This window comes from Mytilus californianus, unplaced genomic scaffold (assembly GCF_021869535.1).
Source record: "Mytilus californianus isolate M0D057914Y unplaced genomic scaffold, xbMytCali1.0.p SCAF_4, whole genome shotgun sequence".
Taxonomy (NCBI): Eukaryota; Metazoa; Mollusca; class Bivalvia; order Mytilida; family Mytilidae; genus Mytilus; species Mytilus californianus.
Genome location: NW_026262690.1, coordinates 63063464 through 63086821, shown reverse-complemented (window position 1 = coordinate 63086821; position 23358 = coordinate 63063464). Strand labels below are relative to the sequence as shown.

At 31.7% G+C, this 23358-nt stretch overlaps 1 protein-coding gene across 1 annotated transcript; it reads left to right on the top strand.

Moving 5' to 3' along the window:
• Positions 1-2268: 2268 nt before the first annotated feature.
• On the top strand, positions 2269-13897 carry LOC127698615 (uncharacterized). Its single transcript, XM_052202163.1, has 9 exons — positions 2269-2414; positions 4457-4596; positions 5743-5884; positions 7265-7386; positions 9223-9333; positions 11861-11906; positions 12409-12469; positions 12815-12905; positions 13546-13897. Exons 1-9 carry the CDS (start codon positions 2312-2314, stop codon positions 13681-13683), a joined length of 954 nt encoding a protein of 317 aa, XP_052058123.1. The 5' UTR covers positions 2269-2311; the 3' UTR covers positions 13684-13897.
• Positions 13898-23358: the final 9461 nt, after the last annotated feature.

The window sequence follows — 23358 nt, the reverse complement described above, 5'->3', positions numbered from 1 at the left end:
GTAGTTTATTAACAATATTCATTTCTGATTTGCTAAATTTATGGCATAAACTATACATTTGTTAACCAGTACTGAATTTTCATATCAAACGGATCATTTTTTTTTTTTAAATAGAGATATAACGGACTTAAAAATATATTTATACAAGAAAATCAATATAATTTTTTTTATTTATAAAAGACCAACAGCTAGAATTAGGCTTATAACAACAACAAAAAAAAAACCAGGTAGACAGCCAACAACAACCATTGAAATACAGGCTCACTCTGCCCTAATCTGGAACAGGGGTATGACAGCACAATAAAACAAACTGTAAAGACCTAACTCATCATGTCAGCACTAATTATAAAAAAAAAGCCACAATGTACTGCTCTGAGAGTACTATCAGTAACTCAAAATTAATTCAAAGCAATTCCATAAAATGAATAAGTCATGTTTCCCAGACTTAAATTTCAATTGATACACATCAAAGGGATTTGGTGTAAAGACTTCATAAACAGTACAAAAATAGCATAGCTTTTGTGCAATGCCAAAATATAAGTATCACCAAGATGTTTTCATAACTGTTAAGCCATAGATATTTAGTTACGTTTTAATGTAGTAAAAACTAAATCTATGTTAGTACCAGGCATTGGGTAATTGTAATCAGTAATCAGCTGTAATCTATTACATATTTTGCAATGTAATCACATGTAATCAGTAATCATGCATTTTCTTATTACAAGTAACTGCAATTCATCCATTTACAATGCAAAAACAGGTGTTATCAAGATTACCTTTTGAATACTTTTAGTTTACAATCATTATGATTACTTGCTGATTACAAATTTGTATACATAAATCGTTGTTGATATACATTGTACAAGCATGAATAAAAAAGTTCATCAAACCACTGTTCATAGTGATTGGTCATGGTTCAATTTGATGTTTCTCTTTACAATTTTAAAAATTTCAGTATAACCATGTTAATTTAAAGGGAATATAGAGTGAACAAGTGTGAATTATTTTAAAAAATTCACTAAATGAATTTACCTTTCCAAATGTCTCATTTTGAGATTGAGTATGTCTTGTGATAAAAGATGTTTGCTTTGAAAACATTTTGTGTTCCCTGGTGGAACATTTTTGATATTTATACCATAGATTAGGGTATAATGTTTTTGACTCATCCGTCTGTCTACCGTCAGTCAGTACGTCCGTCAGTCCTGTTCTTGTCATCGCAACTCCTCTGAAACCACACAACTTTGTAGATAATAAGGACATACTATGTAGATGTGCATATCGACAGGAAATTATGATTCAACTTTTTTTTCTAGGAGTAACGACTCGTTGAAATTAGATTTTTGGCCCAAATATACTACTGCAACAGTTTGTCTTTGCAACTCCTCTGAATCCACACAACGGAATTTGATAAAACTTTGTAGCTAATTAGGAAACACTATATAGGTGTGCACATCGACAGGAAATTATGACGTAATTTTTCTACAGGGAATTATGCCCCTTTGAACTTAGAATTTTGGCCTAAATATACTACTGCAACAGTTTGTCATCACAACTCCTCTGAAACTACACAACAGAATTTCATGAAACTTTGTAGATAGTAAGGACATACTATGTAGATGTGCATATCAACAGGAAATTATGATTCAATTTTTTACTAGGAGTTAAGCTACTTTGAACTTAGAATTTGGATTTTTGGCCTAAATATTCTACTGCAACAGTTTGTCATCGCAACTCCTCTGAAACCACACTACAGAATTTTATGAAACTTTGTAGATAATAAGGACATAATATGTAGATGTGCATATCCACAAGAAATTGTTATCAGATGACATTTGTAGGAGTTATAAGTCTTTGAACTTGGGAATCTGGCGAGATTTTATTTCCCAAAAGACAATGTGGAGGTGTGGGGTATGTGAGCATGCTCACGAATGTTCTTTAATACCTCCAATTCTAGTCCATATACCGGTAATTTTATCAATCTGAATTATGTAAAGAAAGAACAAGTTCACTTTTAATATTATATTTTATATAATCTAGCAAACTTGAACTCTGCTATTGAATATCTGATTAATTTGAATACAAACTTCTGCAAAATCTTTACTATTCTTTATGAATATTTCTTCAGTTATAAAATGATTTATTAATCTTGATTGATAGATTTTTCCTTAGAAATTTAAATTCCAGCACATTGTCTCCCTTCCATAAATGCAAAATTAGATCATGTCTTGTCCGGTTTTGCTTCCAAATTTATACTACTTTCACTTTCAATTTTGACCACGTTTCAGACAAACCAAGATCTGTAAAATTGGCGATGGACATCAGTAAGCCAGTAGAGAAGTTCAAGAAATTTCTGTCAGGTTTAAGCGACAATGATGAACTTAAGTTTCTTGGATGGTTAAAGAATAATATAGATGGTTGGTATTTCGACTAAAATCCACATGTACACGTTATTATGTAAGATCATGTAATGTTGGGGTTTTTTTAATGACAGAAACAAGCACCTATGATTAGGTACTTAACCTCGACGTGTTAATTAAACATATATATGTTTTCCCTATGTCATAAATTTTAGATGCAGCTAACATGTCAGTGACACTTTAAAAACAGTGCCAAAATTCTATATTAAACAGTTAAAACTACAAGGTGCATTATTGGTAAAATATTTGGTGTGTAATTTTTCATTAAGACAAGTTTGCTTGTATGTAACATGAAAACAATAAACTCAACTCTACATTATAGAAATAAACTGCATGGTCAAACAGGTTATTCAGTTACCCATTTGCTACTTGTTCCCTGATTTTATTGATTATTTAAATTGCCAATTAGCAACACAATGGGTGCCACCAGTGGAACAGGAACTACTTACTTTTTCCGAAGCACATTTATTTAGTTTATTCTGGATTTTCATTTGAGCATTCGTGTGATAGACTTTGAAACTCAAATCAGAGATGGGGAAATTTTGGTCAGGAGTATTGACCTCAGATCAGGAGGGGTTTTATCAGCATTTTTTTGGTCATAAATATAACATCTGATGTGTCTTTTTTGTGCGTTGTTTCTTCAATCTTCCATCTGAATGACATAACAATGTGTTTACCCTTGAAGCCTGTCTATTTAAATGATATCAGTTGAAAGAATAATTGAGAAGAATCTGTTTTTGGTTTGGTTTCATTGTTGATTGTTGAATGCTCATTAATAAAGCACTATGATTTAACCTTTCCTTTGAGTAAAAAAAGAATATTAGAGCATAGCGTTTTAGTCATGCCTCCATCTTTTTATGCCCCCGCCGTAGCGGAGGGGGCATTAAGTTTTACCCATGTCCGTCTGTACGTACGTATGTACGTCCCAAAATTGGTTTCCGTTCTCTAACTTTAGTTTGCCTCAACCAAATGGTATGAAACTTATACACAATGCTTATTACCAGAAAACACAGATCAAGTGTGAATTTTGGTGGCGTCACTTTTACTGTTCTAGAGTTATGCCCCTTTACAAATGGAAAATTGCTGAATTTATTGTTTCCGTTCTCTAACTTTAGTTTGCCTCAACCAAATGTTATGACACTTATACACAATGCTTATTACTACATAATACAGATTAAGTACGATTTGATGGCAACACTTTTACCATTCTTGAGCTATGTCCCTTTATAAACATAAAAATTGCTGAATTTTATGTTCCGTTCTCTAACTTTAGTTTGTCTCAACCAAATGTTATAAAACTTATACACTACCGTTCTAGAGTAATGCGTGTTTACAAATAGAAAAATTGCTGAAATTTTAGTTTCTGTTCTCTACTTTAGTTAGCCTCAACCAAATGTTATGAGACTTACACACAATGCTTATTACCACAAAACTCAGATCAAGTTCAAATTTGGGTAGCTTCACTTTTACCGTTCTTCAGTTATGTCCCTTTATAACTGTATGATATGCAAGCGGGGGCATCATCTGTGTCCACATGCGGACACTATCCACATTTATTTTATTTGACTTCATTGTCATTGGTGTTGAGATATAAGAAAGAAGTATACTTTAAAATTTATAACATTATAAATAGATGCAAAATCAACAATCAATTACAACAGGTTCTACATTTATACATTACCTAACTCACTGTCTATATTCCAATGTTAATTAATAATAAAAGCACTGTCTCAAAACTTTAGCAACTTTGCTAAAAATTAATATACATGGAAGAATATTTGATTGTCATGATTGTACTAGTTCAGATTTATGTTTTTTGTCATAATTTGAAATCCAAAATTGCTTTCAAGTTTCAAATAGGATTTATGCTAGATTATAAATATACATACTGAATGCAGAAATTATATGAATTAAAGATGTTGGATATACAAAAATAAAATAGAAACCCTAGATACTTGCTTTACTTGTGCCTAAGGTGCTCCATTTCCTTTGATTAGAAATTAGACTGCAAAACAAACATTTTTGTTATGAAATTATAGATTTAGTAGATAAAGCTAGGGATACAAGCTGCAATGAAAACGAGGTTATACTAGACTGCCTAAGAGATGACATACGACAGAGTTTACCACAGAATGCAGTGTCTCCAACTGAAAACATACAGACACCAACTATTGGTAATGTAAGTAAACTGTACTTTATATAACCACAGGGTTTTATAAAGCTTCTTAAATTTTACCTGTTCACTGAAAAAGAGATGGTTCAACAGTAAATAGGGTACTATGAAAATTTTTAACTAGATTTAGTTACACTTAGGAATCAAGCTTTCCTTAATTCAAAATTTTAGAAAAAGATGGACACATGCATTCCTTGTGGTGGATTAGTATTTGTATATAATTTAATAGATAATGCAGAATTGTATCTTTATATTTATATAATTTCATTACATGTATGTTTCATAATAAACCCTACTTTGATTGACTAACAACAATCAATAGGCATTCAAAAATTATTTTTTATTTCCCTGACATCATTCCTGACAGCATGTGCTTCCCATGACAATGTCACAACAATGCATAGGAAAACAAACGAAAAATGTGATATAACTCGTAAATTCATGGTTGTAGAAAAGAATGTAATTATAAGAATTGAATGCTTATTTTTGTAATGTTATAGGGTTGTAAAAACATTGATCTTGCACACATTTTTAGTATGAAGTGCTTCCTTAAAAATGCCCAGGAAAATTATTTGAAAATTAATTATAAAAGGAAAATTGGTCTGACCAAACTAAACCTTTTCTATCAAAGCAATTTTTATAAGTGTTTTTTTGTCAATATTTCATAATTATTTATTTACATTCTTTTATAAAACTCTATGCTTTCTACTATAAACACAGATAACCAGGGTTTTTTTTTTGTTGGAATTTGTAGGTTACCTTTAGGAATAAACTCATCATTGATACCAGGATACCAGGAATGGGAAAATTATAGTTCACCATGAAAATCTATTCTATTACAATATAAAATCTTTCTAGTATGAATAACAACAAACAAATATGATGGATATCAGGAAATAGAATGCATGTTTTACTGTCCAGAAATGAACCATTTGATTTAATTTCCGGATTTAGCCTTTTGTTTTGGTGGTATGATTGATGTGATGTCCATTCTTTTTAGTATGAATCTAAATGCTGAAATAGTAGCAATTTTGTTATGAATAATTTTTTCAGATTAACATTCAGACAACTTGTGCAGGATATTTACAGGATAATGACTTATCCTGTACTGTGTAACTAGGAATAAAAATACTTATTTTACTTATATTTTAGAACAGTGACTGTGATCCTGCTACCACAGTCCATGTTGATGCCTTTCTGTATGATGAGGAAACAGTAGATAATTTGTGTGATGAAGGCAAAATGAGCAGAAACTATTGTCAGAAATGTGGCTCACATGATGTTAAACCTCTCAGTAAATATATAAGCCAGAAGTATATTTTTATACAAATGTTTTACTTTAAACAAAGTTGTCTCGTCTGCTACAAAAGTTGCGGAAGGCGAGACATAAGTGTTACTTTTCCAGCGGTGGTGTCAACAATTTTTAAGTTTTCTGCTTAAGTCAGTTTAGTAGGAACTACTTATGATAGATCAATGATATTTTCTATAAATTTGCATTGCTATCAGTACATATTTGTTTGAAGACTACTTTGAGGCCCTGCTCCTGTAGGTCATGGTCCTAGACTCCAGCAACTTTCAATTAAGTACCAATTTTCAATGTTAAGTTTTCTAATTTGTTTGATAGGAACTACTCATGATAGACAATAATATTTTCTATAAAGTTGCAATACTATCAGTACATCTCAGTTTGACGATAATTTTGATGCGCTGCCCTTTATGTCATGGTCCAGGAACTCTGAATTAAATAGCAATGTTGCTGTCCATCAGATTGTCTTATTGAATTTTCTGCCGACAGGCAAAACATATCTTTGTGTACATATCTTTGTGTCAACCGTTTTTTATTAAACTATCTCTTATTGTGTTCATAGGATGTAGAATCGAAATTTATCCAACCACACATAATGGATGCTAACAAAAGATATTGTGTTTAAAATGATTTCTTTATTAAGTAAAGGTATATTAAAAGTTACATATTGTATTTGTTGACAGTATCTGTTTTGTTTGACTAATTACATCTTAACTCAGGTAGAAAGCATATAATATATAGTATAACAAAAAATAAATTGCTTCGCCGAGCGCAGCTGGATACGACCGCAGAGGTCCAACCCTGAACAGTTGGGGCAAAAATGGACACAATATTCGCGCTTGATACAGGTCTGAATTTGGATTGTAATTCAATATTTGACACATAATAGGTTTCTGACACAGAATAATTGTAGTCAAAGAACTTAGAATTAGTTACCCTCCTTTTTTTTTCCTTTTGTGCAATACACTTTGCTGTTGTGAATTTACCTCCCCCCCCCCCCCCCCACAGAAAAAAAACAAAATTTTCTTTTGGAAACTTGTGGTATAATTTCAGAGAGATCCATACACCGTTCCACAAGTTATTGTCTGGAAACTAGAAAAATGCTTATTTGGGCCCCTTTTTGGCCCTTAATTCCTAAACTGTTGGGACCATAACCCCCAAAATCAATCCCAACCTTCCTTTTGTGGTTATTAACCTTGTGTTTAAACTTCATAGATTTCTATTTACTAATACTAAAGTTATTGTCCGGAAATCAAATGTCTTCGGACGACGACGATGTGATACCAATATACGACCGCAAAATTTTTTGCGGTATAATGGGATTACTTAATTTTTATGTGAAGTTGATATAAATACATTTATTTCCAGCTTTTATTACACATTCAGCATCAGTTCCACAGATTAAATACATATACCAGTATCTGTTACCTGATTTAAGAGGTAAAACAGTAGTAGATGTTGGGTCAAGGACAGGAGCAGTATTATATGGGGTAGGTATGGACTTAATGTTCCATATAAAGTGCCAAAAAAATCCAATAAATTTAAGCATTATACAACATCTGTGCTGTAATTGACATGTTCTAAATATAGAATGATTATGCATTGCAATAGTATTTTTAGGACCATGAAGTCTTTGGTTTATGGGTACTTGAATGCTCTAAAAGCTGCTTTAGTATGTGAACTATACAAGTCACTTTATTTTAGCAATATACTTTGATCACTTGAACTTGTATTCGAACAAAATTAACTTCTTAAATATAGATTGTATTTTAAAAGGTGCTCAATCGATGAAATTGACATTTATATGGTTATGTTAATACACAAATTGAACAACTATTTAATCGTGTTTGCAGGGATATGTCACTTGGGCAATTTGAGGTAAATCACAACTGGTATAGAATTCAAATACTAATTGATGATTATATTGAAAGATATTAATAGTGAATCTGGAGGGAAAATCTTAGAAAATTTCCTTGAAATAGGACTCTACCATGAATATTAGTTGACAGAACAAGCCATACTTAGTGTTTTGGGGAGCTTTTTCTCCTTATTTCTTATATTCTGCTATAAAAGAACATTTTTCCTAAGAAATACTTTAATAAATATATAGTAAATGAAATTATTTTTAAAGCAGTAACAACAAATTATTCACTAGAAGAGAAGCTTTTTATGTCCCTCTCTGGAACGCGGCGTAAATTTAAGTTTTACGTAAGGACTTATTGAAACCTCCTTGGAGACTGTAAACTTTTATATTGATAGTTCATTCAGCTTGAATACTTCAATTACTCATTTATTATAACATTTCTATCATAAATGAGTGAAAGTTACCCCAAAATTTCTATTTATTGGCCTAAAAAGTTGAAATTTTGAGGAAATGAGAGGTATAAATGGACCAAAACAGACCTTATAAGGAAGACAAAGAGGTCCATTAGTGGTATTTATCATCCTAAAGTCATCTTTTGTTTCATATTCAACTGTTTGTAGGCAGATGAGATAAATATTTGATCATTTATTGGTCCACACTATATTCTATCATGATGCAGCTTGGTTTGGATCTTTCGAAGAAATTTTGCTCGAATTGCTGTAGATGTCGTCTTACATTATACTAGATTTTTCTCAAACTATTGAACTGATTATGACAAAACTTGACAGGAATGCTTAAAATAACCAGTATTACAAAGGAAAAAATTCACATTCAGTTTATTCAACAAAAAATTCTTCTTTAGGTGTAATACCACCAAATCATAGTACGTCACATCCGGTTGCATACGAAAATACGTCGAAAAAAAATATTCCCTTGAATTTGACAGTTGTAGGTAATTAATCCTACATTTCATTGCAGTAAAACATTTCTGGGTCATAAACATATATCTTGGGTATTTAAAAGCACCATTATTTTTTTATTTGGGGTTTCTATAGAATATTTTGGAAACTTGAGGTTACATGGTTACTAAAGCTTGTACACAGGTTAATAAAAGGGAAAAATTTGATTGGTTAACTTCCAGTGATGGTTATTTTCTTATATACAATGAAATGTTATGTGAAATTTTTTCTATAGTACTGGACAGGATAAAACTTTACTCATGCCAAGTATTTCTTTGTTTGAAACAAAGAAAAATTCTGCACAATTTTTTGAAAATTGCAAATTTAACAAAGACTAATAGGGGAAAATCAATGGTGGTATTACACCTATAGACAAGACTTATGAAATGAAGTCCATATAGAAAGTAGTTATGTCATAGATTTTCTGATTACAATGTAAATCGTAATAGGCAGTGGAAACTTAAATCATGCCTACATAAATTGTCTTCCATAATTACTTTTAGGGTTATATATTTAGTAATGCAGAGAAAATGATAGGCATAGAAATTGATGTCAGTTTTTGTGAGTTACAACAGAGAATATTAGATAAATACAAAATGACGAACAGAGTACAGGTATGGTTACTTTCAATTAAGTATAACGGGGTGGGTCATAAGTGACTTAGTGTGTCATACCATTATCATAAAACCACATATTCTTTTATAACAAAAATAAAGATAAAAACTAATAAACAAAACAAAAAAACAATGTCTAGTTAGGTGTTATTGATGCAGGAACTATACTGTAAATTCAGACATTAATGTGAGATTTTCATTAATGCGAATAATGTGTCTGCTTGAGTATCACAATATTAGAACCCCCATTCTGATATCTGATACATATATCTGTATGCATCTTTTCCTGAAATCGCAATAATTTATCTGGCAGTTTTGTCCATACTTCAAAAATCGCAATAATAAGTGCACACAATAATTTCTGAATTTTAGTAACAATTTGGTAAATCTAGTTTTATGTCGTTCCACTAAACCAGTGTTCTTAGGTTTTCCTGGAATATTTTAAGATAATTTTGAATAATTATATTACATGGATCTTTCATAAGGATTCCATCATTTTGATTGGCAGAAATCATGCAATGGTTGTGTTTAAAGTGATGTTTTATATTCTAATAAAAGGGAACATCAATGACTGCACATGCTCTCCTTGACAACCTTACCACAATGACAATGTGTATGAATATTTAAAACAAAACAAACAAAAAGCTTTTGCTTTCATACCTCATGACGTGCTTTGGTCAATGATATTACACCTCAATAAAACTACAAAAAGAAGCATTCAATTCTCATAAAGTCAGGTGAGGATTGAGAATTTTTTTTAAGAGAAAAAAAACAAGTACTTTTAGTGGAATATATGTAATGTCACTCTTTTTCTTTACTGTGAATGACAAATGACTTTCCATGAATAGTAAATTAATGACCAGTCTAAATTAAGGAGATGTGGTATGATATCCAATGAGACAACTATCCAACAGGGTCCAAATGAAGCAGGTTTTAGCACATATAGCTCACCATAGACCTTCAACAATGAGTAAAACACATATTGTATTGTCAACTATAAAGGCTCTCACATGACAAAATGTAAAACAATTTAAAAAAAAACAACAGCATGATTTATGACCCCCCAAAAAAAAACAAAAAACTAATATGACAGACAGCAACCAACGAAAATCACTGAATTACAGGCTCTTGACTTGGGTCAGGCACATCTACAATGTTGCAATGTTAAATGTATTTGAGAGAGCTCAACACTTCCTCATACCTGGGACAATGGTGTAACAGCACATCATTAGAACAAACTGATAAAATCAGTTGCAAATTGGTTGACTCATCAGATCAGCACAAAGAACAATAAATTGCTTCGCCGAGCGCAGCTGGATACGACCGCAGAGTTCCAACCCCGAACAGTTGGGGCAAAAATGGACACAATATTCGCGCTTGATACAGGACTGAATTTGGATTGTAATTAAATATTTGACACATAATAGGTTTCTGACACAGAATAACTGTAGTCAAAGAACTTAGAATTGGTTATATGATTTGAATTTATATTCAATTTTTTGCTTTTGTGCAATACACTATGCTGTTGCAAATTGACCCCCACCCCCCAAAAAAAAAAAAATTCAACCCCCCCCCCCCCTTTTTTTTTGCAAAAAAAAAAAAATATTTGAAGAAATTTTCTTTTTTTTTCTGAAATCTGAAATGAGAAAAAATTGCCCCCCCCCCCCCCCCTCCAAATTTTTTTTTCACCCCCCCTTTTTCCCCAAAAAAAATTCTTTCCCTCAAGATATGGTCATAATTTCAATTCAAATTTCCAATGGAGTTTGCAACCATAATTACCCATTTAAATACATCATAAAAGTCTTAAAATAGAAAATGACATACATAATCATGGCTAAAATTAATATTCCTTAATCAGCATTTTTAAATAGTAACTTCTAAAAATAAATTGACAGCTAATCACCTCAAGACAATACAACATTTCTTTATACATAATTTAAAAGCAGTGTAAGGGAGGTAATCCAAACATAACAGTGTACTTTTTTTAATTGTTCATTAACCAGGAAACCCTTGTTTTTCCCCCTTTTTGGACCCTAATTCCTAAACGGTTTGAGCCATAACCCCCAAAAGCCAATCCTAACCATCCCTTTGTGGTATGGAAACTTGTGGTATAATTTCAGAGAGATCCATACACCGTTACACAAGTTATTGTCTGGAAACTAGAAAAATGCTTATTTGGGCCCCTTTTTTACCCCTAATTCCTAAACTGTTAGGACTACAACCCCCAAAATCAATCCCAACCTTCCTTTTGTGGTTATAAACCTTGTGTTTAAATTTCATAGATTTCTATTTACTAATACTAAAGTTATTGTCCGGAAACCAAATGTCTTTGGACGACGACATGATACCAATATACGATTTTTCGCGGTCGTTAAAAAACAACTAACATAAAGACAAAAGATTTAAGAGTATTCACAGTTACTGAAAGCTATTTCAAAGCATGTAACAACTAATAAATAAATCAGGTTAACTTGCCATATTGCAAATAATATATATCGTGAATAAACTACGATCCTATTTTTTGTAGATTCTACATAAGGATGTTTTAAATTGTACTGATGTCATTAAGAAAGGTAGGTCATAACAAGAATGCACAGATTATGAGTAGATTCAATTAGACATAATTATTTTATGATTTGCATAATAGGAAAAATTATGTATGATTGTTAACAAATGATTGAGATTATGATTTTTGTGGCAGGTTATATTTTTATAGACTGTTTTCATCCACTACTTTCTGAACCTATATAAACAACATGGCAATTTGAATTTATATTACGATGAAAGAATTTGAACCAATTCACTCACAACGAAAAAAAGTCTAAATTATTTTGTTAACTTTTTGCTTGGATTGTGACAGTTTTGGCAGTCAATTTGATGTTTTAGCTCTTGTTTACCTAAAACTCTATCTTTGAAATGTTAAGCACATACATAAAACAACATTGAGTAGAGGTATAGTTAGTGACAAATAACTCACAATAAATCTTGCTTTAATTCTTTTCTTTTATTTACAGGAAAATGTTACCTCTAATTTGAAACATATGTTAAAGTGTTCCTTGTTTTCTTTTGTTTCAGCTGACATTATTGTTCTAAATAATGTGTTTGAGTTTTTCATGCCTCAAGAAGTTCAAGAAAGGTAAAATAAGTTTTGAATGTCTTTTTTTGTATTCCAATTTTATTTTATACTTGTAGTAAATATACCCATGAGAAATAATGTCGAACGTGTGATTAATTTCTCTAATAATTGTTCTCACAGGGGAAAAAAGGAAATGTATGAAGTTTCATATAAAACTGTGAAAATGTGTATGAGTAAAGGAGATGTGGAATGAATATGTGTACATCATTAATCCAACAACTCAAATACAGTAAAAATATTAAGGTCACAATACCATTGGTCTAGTGATCACATCAGATACCAAAGACGAGGCACATGTCATGCATGTTTTGTAGTAGTTATATTTATGTATTGATTGTATTTCAGGATCTGGAACTATTTGTACGACACTTTAAAGAAAAAAGGAACTCTTATAGTGACAGTTCCTAGCATAGAAGATTCTATATCACCTCTACAGGTATAAAATACAATACAAGTTAAAACGTACTGGGATATTTTTGTAGTAGTTTTATAATGCTATTGTGTATTTCTTAAGTATATCTTGGCATACTTTGCAACGGGGTCTACCTATATAAGTGTATTATAGGTAACTTTTTTATAGGTCAATTATATAGACAGGTTGCAATTTAACCAAGGTAATATATCAATGGGGCAGTAGTTTTCATCTTTTGATTAGACGTCAGTCTATACTGTGCACCATTCCTTGTATCAAATTAATATGAATAACCCCACTTAATTAATATATTAATTTATCTGCCGAAACTTGAAGGAAACAAAATAAATAGTCTTGTTAAATAGATTTAGATGTCACAGATTGTATAAGTGATAACTGAGAAATATATGAACGGGTTATGAATGTGCCACAAAATATATATATTGTCTTGATTTTTACAAGACTTCAATAATTGATTGAGGTTATTTAATAAATCCCAGCAGCACATCTGAAATGTTGGATCACTAAAGCTGAACTTAGTTTGAATCATCCTTAGATTATTTAGTCAATATAAGTAGCTACTGCTGACACCTTAACATAGACAGATTCATAGATCATTCTTCAAAAAACAAATACAAATGTATACTTGCATCTTTTTTTGTAGACCAAGGTTGATTTGGACAAGTGGGTGAGCATTGTAGATACTTCAGCAACACTTCATCGGGCCAATCTGCTGTTATATGGAGATGAACGTCATGAGGACTCAGATTTAGAAAATATTTTTGTGTATAAAGTCTTGTAATAAAATACTATTATTAAAGAGAAAAAGAATAGACATCAATAAAAAATTTAATTTCAAAATTTATTTTACAGTGAATTTTCTGAAAATATGAGAATTTCATCAGTAATATTAAGAGCTAATGATCTTGAATAGGAATCAGGTTGATTCTTATGAGCAGTAACAATCTTTTAAACATCTATTGAATTATATGAATAAAATCTTTAATTGTTGTGAATACATGTATAAATAAAATGAAATGTGGGGGGTCTATAAGGCAGCAACCAAACAATGGCAAAAAAAAGATGTTTACTTTGAATTTAGTTTTTTGATAGATTATTTTTACTTTCCTTTAAGCAACATTGATGCAGTGTTTACATATATAGGTCTGGATGGGTATCTTTCCTGGAACACCTATCATTGTAAGTTTGTCAAAGTTTAATTTCCAGTGTTTCTGTTTTGCCTGCAACAAATGTTCCTGATAATTGCATAGTATTTATTACGTGTATGCTATTCTGGCATTAATTGCATAATCAAGTTTTACTAATGTAGACATGTAAGAAGGTAGAAGAGCTAGACATTCCATATTTTGTATGTTGATTCCTTGTGGTTCAAGTATGGCAAATGTCAGTTATGTTTTCCTCTATCTTATAATTAAATCATTTTTGTCGATCCTTCGACTTTTGTTGCAGAAAGCTTGACATAGGGAGAGGTATCCTCCGTCGGCGTTAACTAACTTCTTAAAAGCTTGATATTTCAGAAGGTAGAAGACCTGGATGCTTCATACTTTGTATATAGATGACTTATGATATGAAGTTTCCGTCTGTTATATGTCCATTGTCCTTGACCTCATTTTCATGGTTCAGTAACTACTTGAAAAAAAAGTTAAGATTTTTTGTAATGTTAATTTCTGTCTTATTATGAGTAATAGGATAACTATATTTGGTATGTGCGTACCTTGCAAGGTCCTCCTGCCTGTCAGACAGTTTTCACTTGACCTCGACCTCATTTAATGGATCAGTGAACATGGTTAAGTTTTCGTGGTCAAGTCCATATCTCATATTACTATAAGCAATAGGTCTACTCTATTTGGTGTATGTAATGATTTTAAGGTGTACATGTCCATCTGGCAGGTGTCATCTGACCTTGACCCCATTTTCATGGTTCTTTGGTGATAGTTTAGTTTTTGTGTTTTGGTCTGTTTTTCTAATACTGTATGCAATAGGTCAACTATATTTGGTGTATGGAAATATTTTATGATGTACATGTCAGTCTGGCAGGTTTTATTTGACCTTGACCTCATTTTCAAGGTTAATTGCTCAGAGTTAAATTTTTGTGTTGGTCTGTTTCCAATACTGTATGCAGTAGGTCAACTATATTTGGTGTCTGGAAATATTTTACGATGTACATGTCAGTCTGGCAGGTTTTATTTGACCTTGATCTCATTTTCATGGTTCATTGCTCAGTGTTAGGTTTTTGTGTTTTGGTCTGTTTTTCTTAAACTTTAAGCAATAGGTCAACCCTATTTGGTGTATGGAATGATTGTAAGGAGTATATTTCTGTCTGGCAGGTATCATTTGACCTTCACCTCATTTTCATGGTTCATTGGTCAATGTTCAGTTTTCCTGGTTAACTTTGTTTCTTAGATACTATAAGCAACAGGTCAACTATATTTGATGTATGGAATGATTTTAAGGTGTACAGGTCTGTCTGGCAGGGTTCATCTGACCTTGACTTTATTTTCATTGTTCATTGGTTAATATAGAATATCCATGGTTTGATCTGTTTCTTTTATACTATAAGCAATAGGTCATCTATATTCTGTGTATGGAATGATTGTATTTAAATGTGTACATGTATTTCTGGCTTGGTTTATCTGACCTTGACCTCACTTTCTTGGATCATAAATGATAATGTAGTGAAACTTTATATGTAGGACTATCAACATAAAATCAATGGTCAGTATTGTAGGCGAGACATTTCAGCATGTGCACTCTTGTATAAAAATTGCACCAGGTGATTTTCTTATAAATCAGAAAACCTTAGACACATTAGACACAGTGTTTAGTCCATAGTTGCTCTACTAAAGACCCAAGCCAGTCAGACACATGATACTTCAAGTCTTTACCTCATTTTTATGTTACATTGAATTTGTATCATATTTTAATGAAAAGACTATGCAAGTTACTATAAGCAATACAATGTTTGTCAACTACTGTAAATTCAGAAATTATTGGAAGGTTTTTATTAATGTGAATAATGCCACTGGGTGAGTATCGCAATAATAATAACTAGCATTTTGATATCTGCTTCATATATATTTGTATGCAAATTTTCCGGAAATCGCAATTATTAATCTCGCATTTTTGCCCTTTCTTCAAAAATCGCAATAATAAATGTTTTCGGAATAATTTCTGAATTTACAGTATTTATCTGGTAATTTATAGTTTTCATGCCAGTTTAAGCAAAAATGAACTTTGACTCATTTTAGGTGAACTGTATTTGGTACATAGATATTTTGTTTGGTGTACATGCCAGTTTTACAAGGTACATCTGACTTGACCTCTTTTTCATTTAATGATTCAGATTTTGTTGTTGTGATTATGGTAATCTTTCTGTTTATATAATTAATATTTTCAACTATATTTGGTCGAATTATTATACTGTGTACATGCCTGTCAGATTAGCATAACATCATCTTGTCCTGTTTTGTGTGGATCTAATTTTTGTGTTTTGGTCAGTTTCTTCATTGTTTTATGTCTTGGATTTAGTTCTGTAAATTCAGAATAATTGCAATTACTTATAAATTTGATTGTTGATCAACTGATAAAATATGTGAGACTGATTAATTAAGGTCATTTTAGGAATTCTGCATAAAAGGATGGTATATGAATTAAGGATGTTCGCTGCTGTTTCAAATTAACAAGCTTTTTAAAAAGACTGTTATAAATTGACAGTATATAAATAAAGGAACCAAACTAGCAGAAATAAAATGCTCCGCTGGGCGCAGCTTGATACAACTGCAGTGGTCGAACCCTGAGTAGTTTTTCATCTTCTCAATCTGAAGTTATTACGAACGTCATAGTAGATACGGTAGTATTGGAATATCAAGTATTAAGTAAAATTTCACCATGAATGCTCACAGCCAAGCCTTATAATGCTCAATTTACTGTATCATAAAAATGCACATTTGAAGGGCACTATAGATAAGACTTTTAAACCTCAACTTAACTACTGATTAACTGGTTAATCGATCAAAAGATTATCTGAGTAACCGGTTAAGCAAAACTTTTCGATTAAAACACTAGTAGAAACAGATAAAAATAAAAGTTGTTGAAATCAAACAAAGTTTAATTTTGGACCTTGATTTGGACCAATTTGAAAACTGGACCAAAAATCAATAATCTAAATGCATGTTTAGATTCAGCTTATCAAAGAACCCCTTGAATTCAATTTTTGTTAAAATCAAACTTAAGTTTAATTTTGGACCCTTTGGACCTTAATGTGGAACAATTTGAAAACCTGTCCCAAAATCAAGAATCTAAATACACGGTTAGATTCAGCATATCAAAGAACCCCAAGAAGTCTTTTTTTTTTTAAATCAAGCAAATCTTAATTTTGGACCCTTTGGACTTCAATGTGGACTTATTTGAAAACGGGCCAGAAAATTAAAAATCTTAATACACTGTTAAATTCGGCATATCAAAGAACCCCCATTATTCAATTTTTGATGAAATCAAACAAAATTTGTTTTGGACCCTTTGAACCTTATGTGGACCTATTCAAAAACAGGGCCCAAAATCCAAAATCTAAATACACGGTTAGATTCAGCATTTTAATGAACCCCAAGAATTCAAGACTTTGAATTAAATCACATTGAAATTGGTCTAGAAATAAGCAATTTATACAAAGTATTACCGGTAGAAAAGTATTGTTTTTGGCCCCTTTTTCCTAAAAGGTTAGGGTCATAACCCCCTAAATTAATCCCAACCTTCCTTTTTTGGTATGGAACCTTGCAGATCAATTTCATGGAGAGCCATAGACTTATACTCAAGTTTTGTCTGGAAACCAGAAAATCTTAGTATTTTGGCCCCTTTTTAGCCCCAAATTCCTAATCAGTTTGGGCCATAATCCCCGAAATCAATCCCAACCTTCTTTCTTTTGAAGTATGGAGCCTTGTGGTACAATTTCATAGATATCCATACACTTACCGGTATGTATACACAAGTTATAGTCCTGAAACAAGAAAAATGCTTCTTTTTGGCCCCTAATTCCTAATCAGTTAAGACAATAACCCCGCAGATCAATCCCAACCTTCCTTTTGTGGTATGGAACCTTGTGGTATAATTTAATAGATTTCTTAAGTTATTGTCTGGTATGGAATGATTGTATTTAAATGTGTACATGTATTTCTGGCTTGGTTTATCTGACCTTGACCTCACTTTCTTGGATCATAAATGATAATGTAGTGAAACTTTATATGTAGGACTATCAACATAAAATCAATGGTCAGTATTGTAGGCGAGACATTTCAGCATGTGCACTCTTGTATAAAAATTGCACCAGGTGATTTTCTTATAAATCAGAAAACCTTAGACACATTAGACACAGTGTTTAGTCCATAGTTGCTCTACTAAAGACCCAAGCCAGTCAGACACATGATACTTCAAGTCTTTACCTCATTTTTATGTTACATTGAATTTGTATCATATTTTAATGAAAAGACTATGCAAGTTACTATAAGCAATACAATGTTTGTCAACTACTGTAAATTCAGAAATTATTGGAAGGTTTTTATTAATGTGAATAATGCCACTAGGTGAGTATTGCAATAATAATAACTAGCATTTTGATATCCGCTTCATATATATTTGTATGCAAATTTTCCGGAAATCGCAATTATTAATCTCGCATTTTTGCCCTTTCTTCAAAAATCGCAATAATAAATGTTTTCGGAATAATTTCTGAATTTACAGTATTTATCTGGTAATTTATAGTTTTCATGCCAGTTTAAGCAAAAATGAACTTTGACTCATTTTAGGTGAACTATATTTGGTACATAGATATTTTGTTTGGTGTACATGCCAGTTTTACAAGGTACATCTGACTTGACCTCTTTTTCATTTAATGATTCAGATTTTGTTGTTGTGATTATGGTAATCTTTCTGTTTATATAATTAATATTTTCAACTATATTTGGTCGAATTATTATACTGTGTACATGCCTGTCAGATTAGCATAACATCATCTTGTCCTGTTTTGTGTGGATCTAATTTTTGTGTTTTGGTCAGTTTCTTCATTGTTTTATGTCTTGGATTTAGTTCTGTAAATTCAGAATAATTGCAATTACTTATAAATTTGATTGTTGATCAACTGATAAAATATGTGAGACTGATTAATTAAGGTCATTTTAGGAATTCTGCATAAAAGGATGGTATATGAATTAAGGATGTTCGCTGCTGTTTCAAATTAACAAGCTTTTTAAAAAGACTGTTATAAATTGACAGTATATAAATAAAGGAACCAAACTAGCAGAAATAAAATGCTCTGCTGGGCGCAGCTTGATACAACTGCAGTGGTCGAACCCTGAGTAGTTTTTCATCTTCTCAATCTGAAGTTATTACGAACGTCATAGTAGATACGGTAGTATTGGAATATCAAGTATTAAGTAAAATTTCACCATGAATGCTTACAGCCAAGCCTTATAATGCTCAATTTACTGTATCATAAAAATGCACATTTGAAGGGCACTATAGATAAGACTTTTAAACCTCAACTTAACTACTGATTAACTGGTTAATCGATCAAAAGATTATCTGAGTAACCGGTTAAGCAAAACTTTTCGATTAAAACACTAGTAGAAACAGATAAAAATAAAAGTTGTTGAAATCAAACAAAGTTTAATTTTGGACCTCGATTTGGACCAATTTGAAAACTGGACCAAAAATCAATAATCTAAATGCATGTTTAGATTCAGCTTATCAAAGAACCCCTTGAATTCAATTTTTGTTAAAATCAAACTTAAGTTTAATTTTGGACCCTTTGGACCTTAATGTGGAACAATTTGAAAACCTGTCCCAAAATCAAGAATCTAAATACACGGTTAGATTCAGCATATCAAAGAACCCCAAGAAGTCTTTTTTTTTTTAAATCAAGCAAATCTTAATTTTGGACCCTTTGGACTTCAATGTGGACTTATTTGAAAACGGGCCAGAAAATTAAAAATCTTAATACACTGTTAAATTCGGCATATCAAAGAACCCCCATTATTCAATTTTTGATGAAATCAAACAAAATTTGTTTTGGACCCTTTGAACCTTATGTGGACCTATTCAAAAACAGGGCCCAAAATCCAAAATCTAAATACACGGTTAGATTCAGCATTTTAATGAACCCCAAGAATTCAAGACTTTGAATTAAATCACATTGAAATTGGTCTAGAAATAAGCAATTTATACAAAGTATTACCGGTAGAAAAGTATTGTTTTTGGCCCCTTTTTCCTAAAAGGTTAGGGTCATAACCCCCTAAATTAATCCCAACCTTCCTTTTTTGGTATGGAACCTTGCAGATCAATTTCATGGAGAGCCATAGACTTATACTCAAGTTTTGTCTGGAAACCAGAAAATCTTAGTATTTTGGCCCCTTTTTAGCCCCAAATTCCTAATCAGTTTGGGCCATAATCCCCGAAATCAATCCCAACCTTCTTTCTTTTGAAGTATGGAGCCTTGTGGTACAATTTCATAGATATCCATACACTTACCGGTATGTATACACAAGTTATAGTCCTGAAACAAGAAAAATGCTTCTTTTTGGCCCCTAATTCCTAATCAGTTAAGACAATAACCCCGCAGATCAATCCCAACCTTCCTTTTGTGGTATGGAACCTTGTGGTATAATTTAATAGATTTCTTAAGTTATTGTCTGGTATGGAATGATTGTATTTAAATGTGTACATGTATTTCTGGCTTGGTTTATCTGACCTTGACCTCACTTTCTTGGATCATAAATGATAATGTAGTGAAACTTTATATGTAGGACTATCAACATAAAATCAATGGTCAGTATTGTAGGCGAGACATTTCAGCATGTGCACTCTTGTATAAAAATTGCACCAGGTGATTTTCTTATAAATCAGAAAACCTTAGACACATTAGACACAGTGTTTAGTCCATAGTTGCTCTACTAAAGACCCAAGCCAGTCAGACACATGATACTTCAAGTCTTTACCTCATTTTTATGTTACATTGAATTTGTATCATATTTTAATGAAAAGACTATGCAAGTTACTATAAGCAATACAATGTTTGTCAACTACTGTAAATTCAGAAATTATTGGAAGGTTTTTATTAATGTGAATAATGCCACTAGGTGAGTATTGCAATAATAATAACTAGCATTTTGATATCCGCTTCATATATATTTGTATGCAAATTTTCCGGAAATCGCAATTATTAATCTCGCATTTTTGCCCTTTCTTCAAAAATCGCAATAATAAATGTTTTCGGAATAATTTCTGAATTTACAGTATTTATCTGGTAATTTATAGTTTTCATGCCAGTTTAAGCAAAAATGAACTTTGACTCATTTTAGGTGAACTATATTTGGTACATAGATATTTTGTTTGGTGTACATGCCAGTTTTACAAGGTACATCTGACTTGACCTCTTTTTCATTTAATGATTCAGATTTTGTTGTTGTGATTATGGTAATCTTTCTGTTTATATAATTAATATTTTCAACTATATTTGGTCGAATTATTATACTGTGTACATGCCTGTCAGATTAGCATAACATCATCTTGTCCTGTTTTGTGTGGATCTAATTTTTGTGTTTTGGTCAGTTTCTTCATTGTTTTATGTCTTGGATTTAGTTCTGTAAATTCAGAATAATTGCAATTACTTATAAATTTGATTGTTGATCAACTGATAAAATATGTGAGACTGATTAATTAAGGTCATTTTAGGAATTCTGCATAAAAGGATGGTATATGAATTAAGGATGTTCGCTGCTGTTTCAAATTAACAAGCTTTTTAAAAAGACTGTTATAAATTGACAGTATATAAATAAAGGAACCAAACTAGCAGAAATAAAATGCTCTGCTGGGCGCAGCTTGATACAACTGCAGTGGTCGAACCCTGAGTAGTTTTTCATCTTCTCAATCTGAAGTTATTACGAACGTCATAGTAGATACGGTAGTATTGGAATATCAAGTATTAAGTAAAATTTCACCATGAATGCTTACAGCCAAGCCTTATAATGCTCAATTTACTGTATCATAAAAATGCACATTTGAAGGGCACTATAGATAAGACTTTTAAACCTCAACTTAACTACTGATTAACTGGTTAATCGATCAAAAGATTATCTGAGTAACCGGTTAAGCAAAACTTTTCGATTAAAACACTAGTAGAAACAGATAAAAATAAAAGTTGTTGAAATCAAACAAAGTTTAATTTTGGACCTCGATTTGGACCAATTTGAAAACTGGACCAAAAATCAATAATCTAAATGCATGTTTAGATTCAGCTTATCAAAGAACCCCTTGAATTCAATTTTTGTTAAAATCAAACTTAAGTTTAATTTTGGACCCTTTGGACCTTAATGTGGAACAATTTGAAAACCTGTCCCAAAATCAAGAATCTAAATACACGGTTAGATTCAGCATATCAAAGAACCCCAAGAAGTCTTTTTTTTTTTAAATCAAGCAAATCTTAATTTTGGACCCTTTGGACTTCAATGTGGACTTATTTGAAAACGGGCCAGAAAATTAAAAATCTTAATACACTGTTAAATTCGGCATATCAAAGAACCCCCATTATTCAATTTTTGATGAAATCAAACAAAATTTGTTTTGGACCCTTTGAACCTTATGTGGACCTATTCAAAAACAGGGCCCAAAATCCAAAATCTAAATACACGGTTAGATTCAGCATTTTAATGAACCCCAAGAATTCAAGACTTTGAATTAAATCACATTGAAATTGGTCTAGAAATAAGCAATTTATACAAAGTATTACCGGTAGAAAAGTATTGTTTTTGGCCCCTTTTTCCTAAAAGGTTAGGGTCATAACCCCCTAATTTAATCCCAACCTTCCTTTTTTGGTATGGAACCTTGCAGATCAATTTCATGGAGAGCCATAGACTTATACTCAAGTTTTGTCTGGAAACCAGAAAATCTTAGTATTTTGGCCCCTTTTTAGCCCCAAATTCCTAATCAGTTTGGGCCATAATCCCCGAAATCAATCCCAACCTTCTTTCTTTTGAAGTATGGAGCCTTGTGGTACAATTTCATAGATATCCATACACTTACCGGTATGTATACACAAGTTATAGTCCTGAAACAAGAAAAATGCTTCTTTTTGGCCCCTAATTCCTAATCAGTTAAGACAATAACCCCGCAGATCAATCCCAACCTTCCTTTTGTGGTATGGAACCTTGTGGTATAATTTAATAGATTTCTTAAGTTATTGTCTGGAAATGAAATGTCTTTGGATGAAGACATGGACAATGTGATAACATTATACGACTGCAAAAATATTGCGGTCCTATAAAAAATCAAGGGATCGTGTCCTTGTTATCACGATATAAGCGATTTAAAATTTGGCGGGAAATGATTCTCTCTTGATTTTCATACAACTAACACTGACACCTCTTTTCTTTCAAAAACTATGAAAAAATAACAAGAATTATTTAATATT

Bases quoted from the DNA above. Each gene is read 5' to 3' on its own strand.
- LOC127698615 (XM_052202163.1), top strand. From the start codon at position 2,312: ATGGACATCAGTAAGCCAGTAGAGAAGTTCAAGAAATTTCTGTCAGGT. The intron at 7,387-9,222 runs GTAGGTATGGAC...AATTACTTTTAG, and splicing joins CAGGAGCAGTATTATATGGG to GGTTATATATTTAGTAATGC. The intron at 9,334-11,860 runs GTATGGTTACTT...TATTTTTTGTAG, and splicing joins AAATGACGAACAGAGTACAG to ATTCTACATAAGGATGTTTT.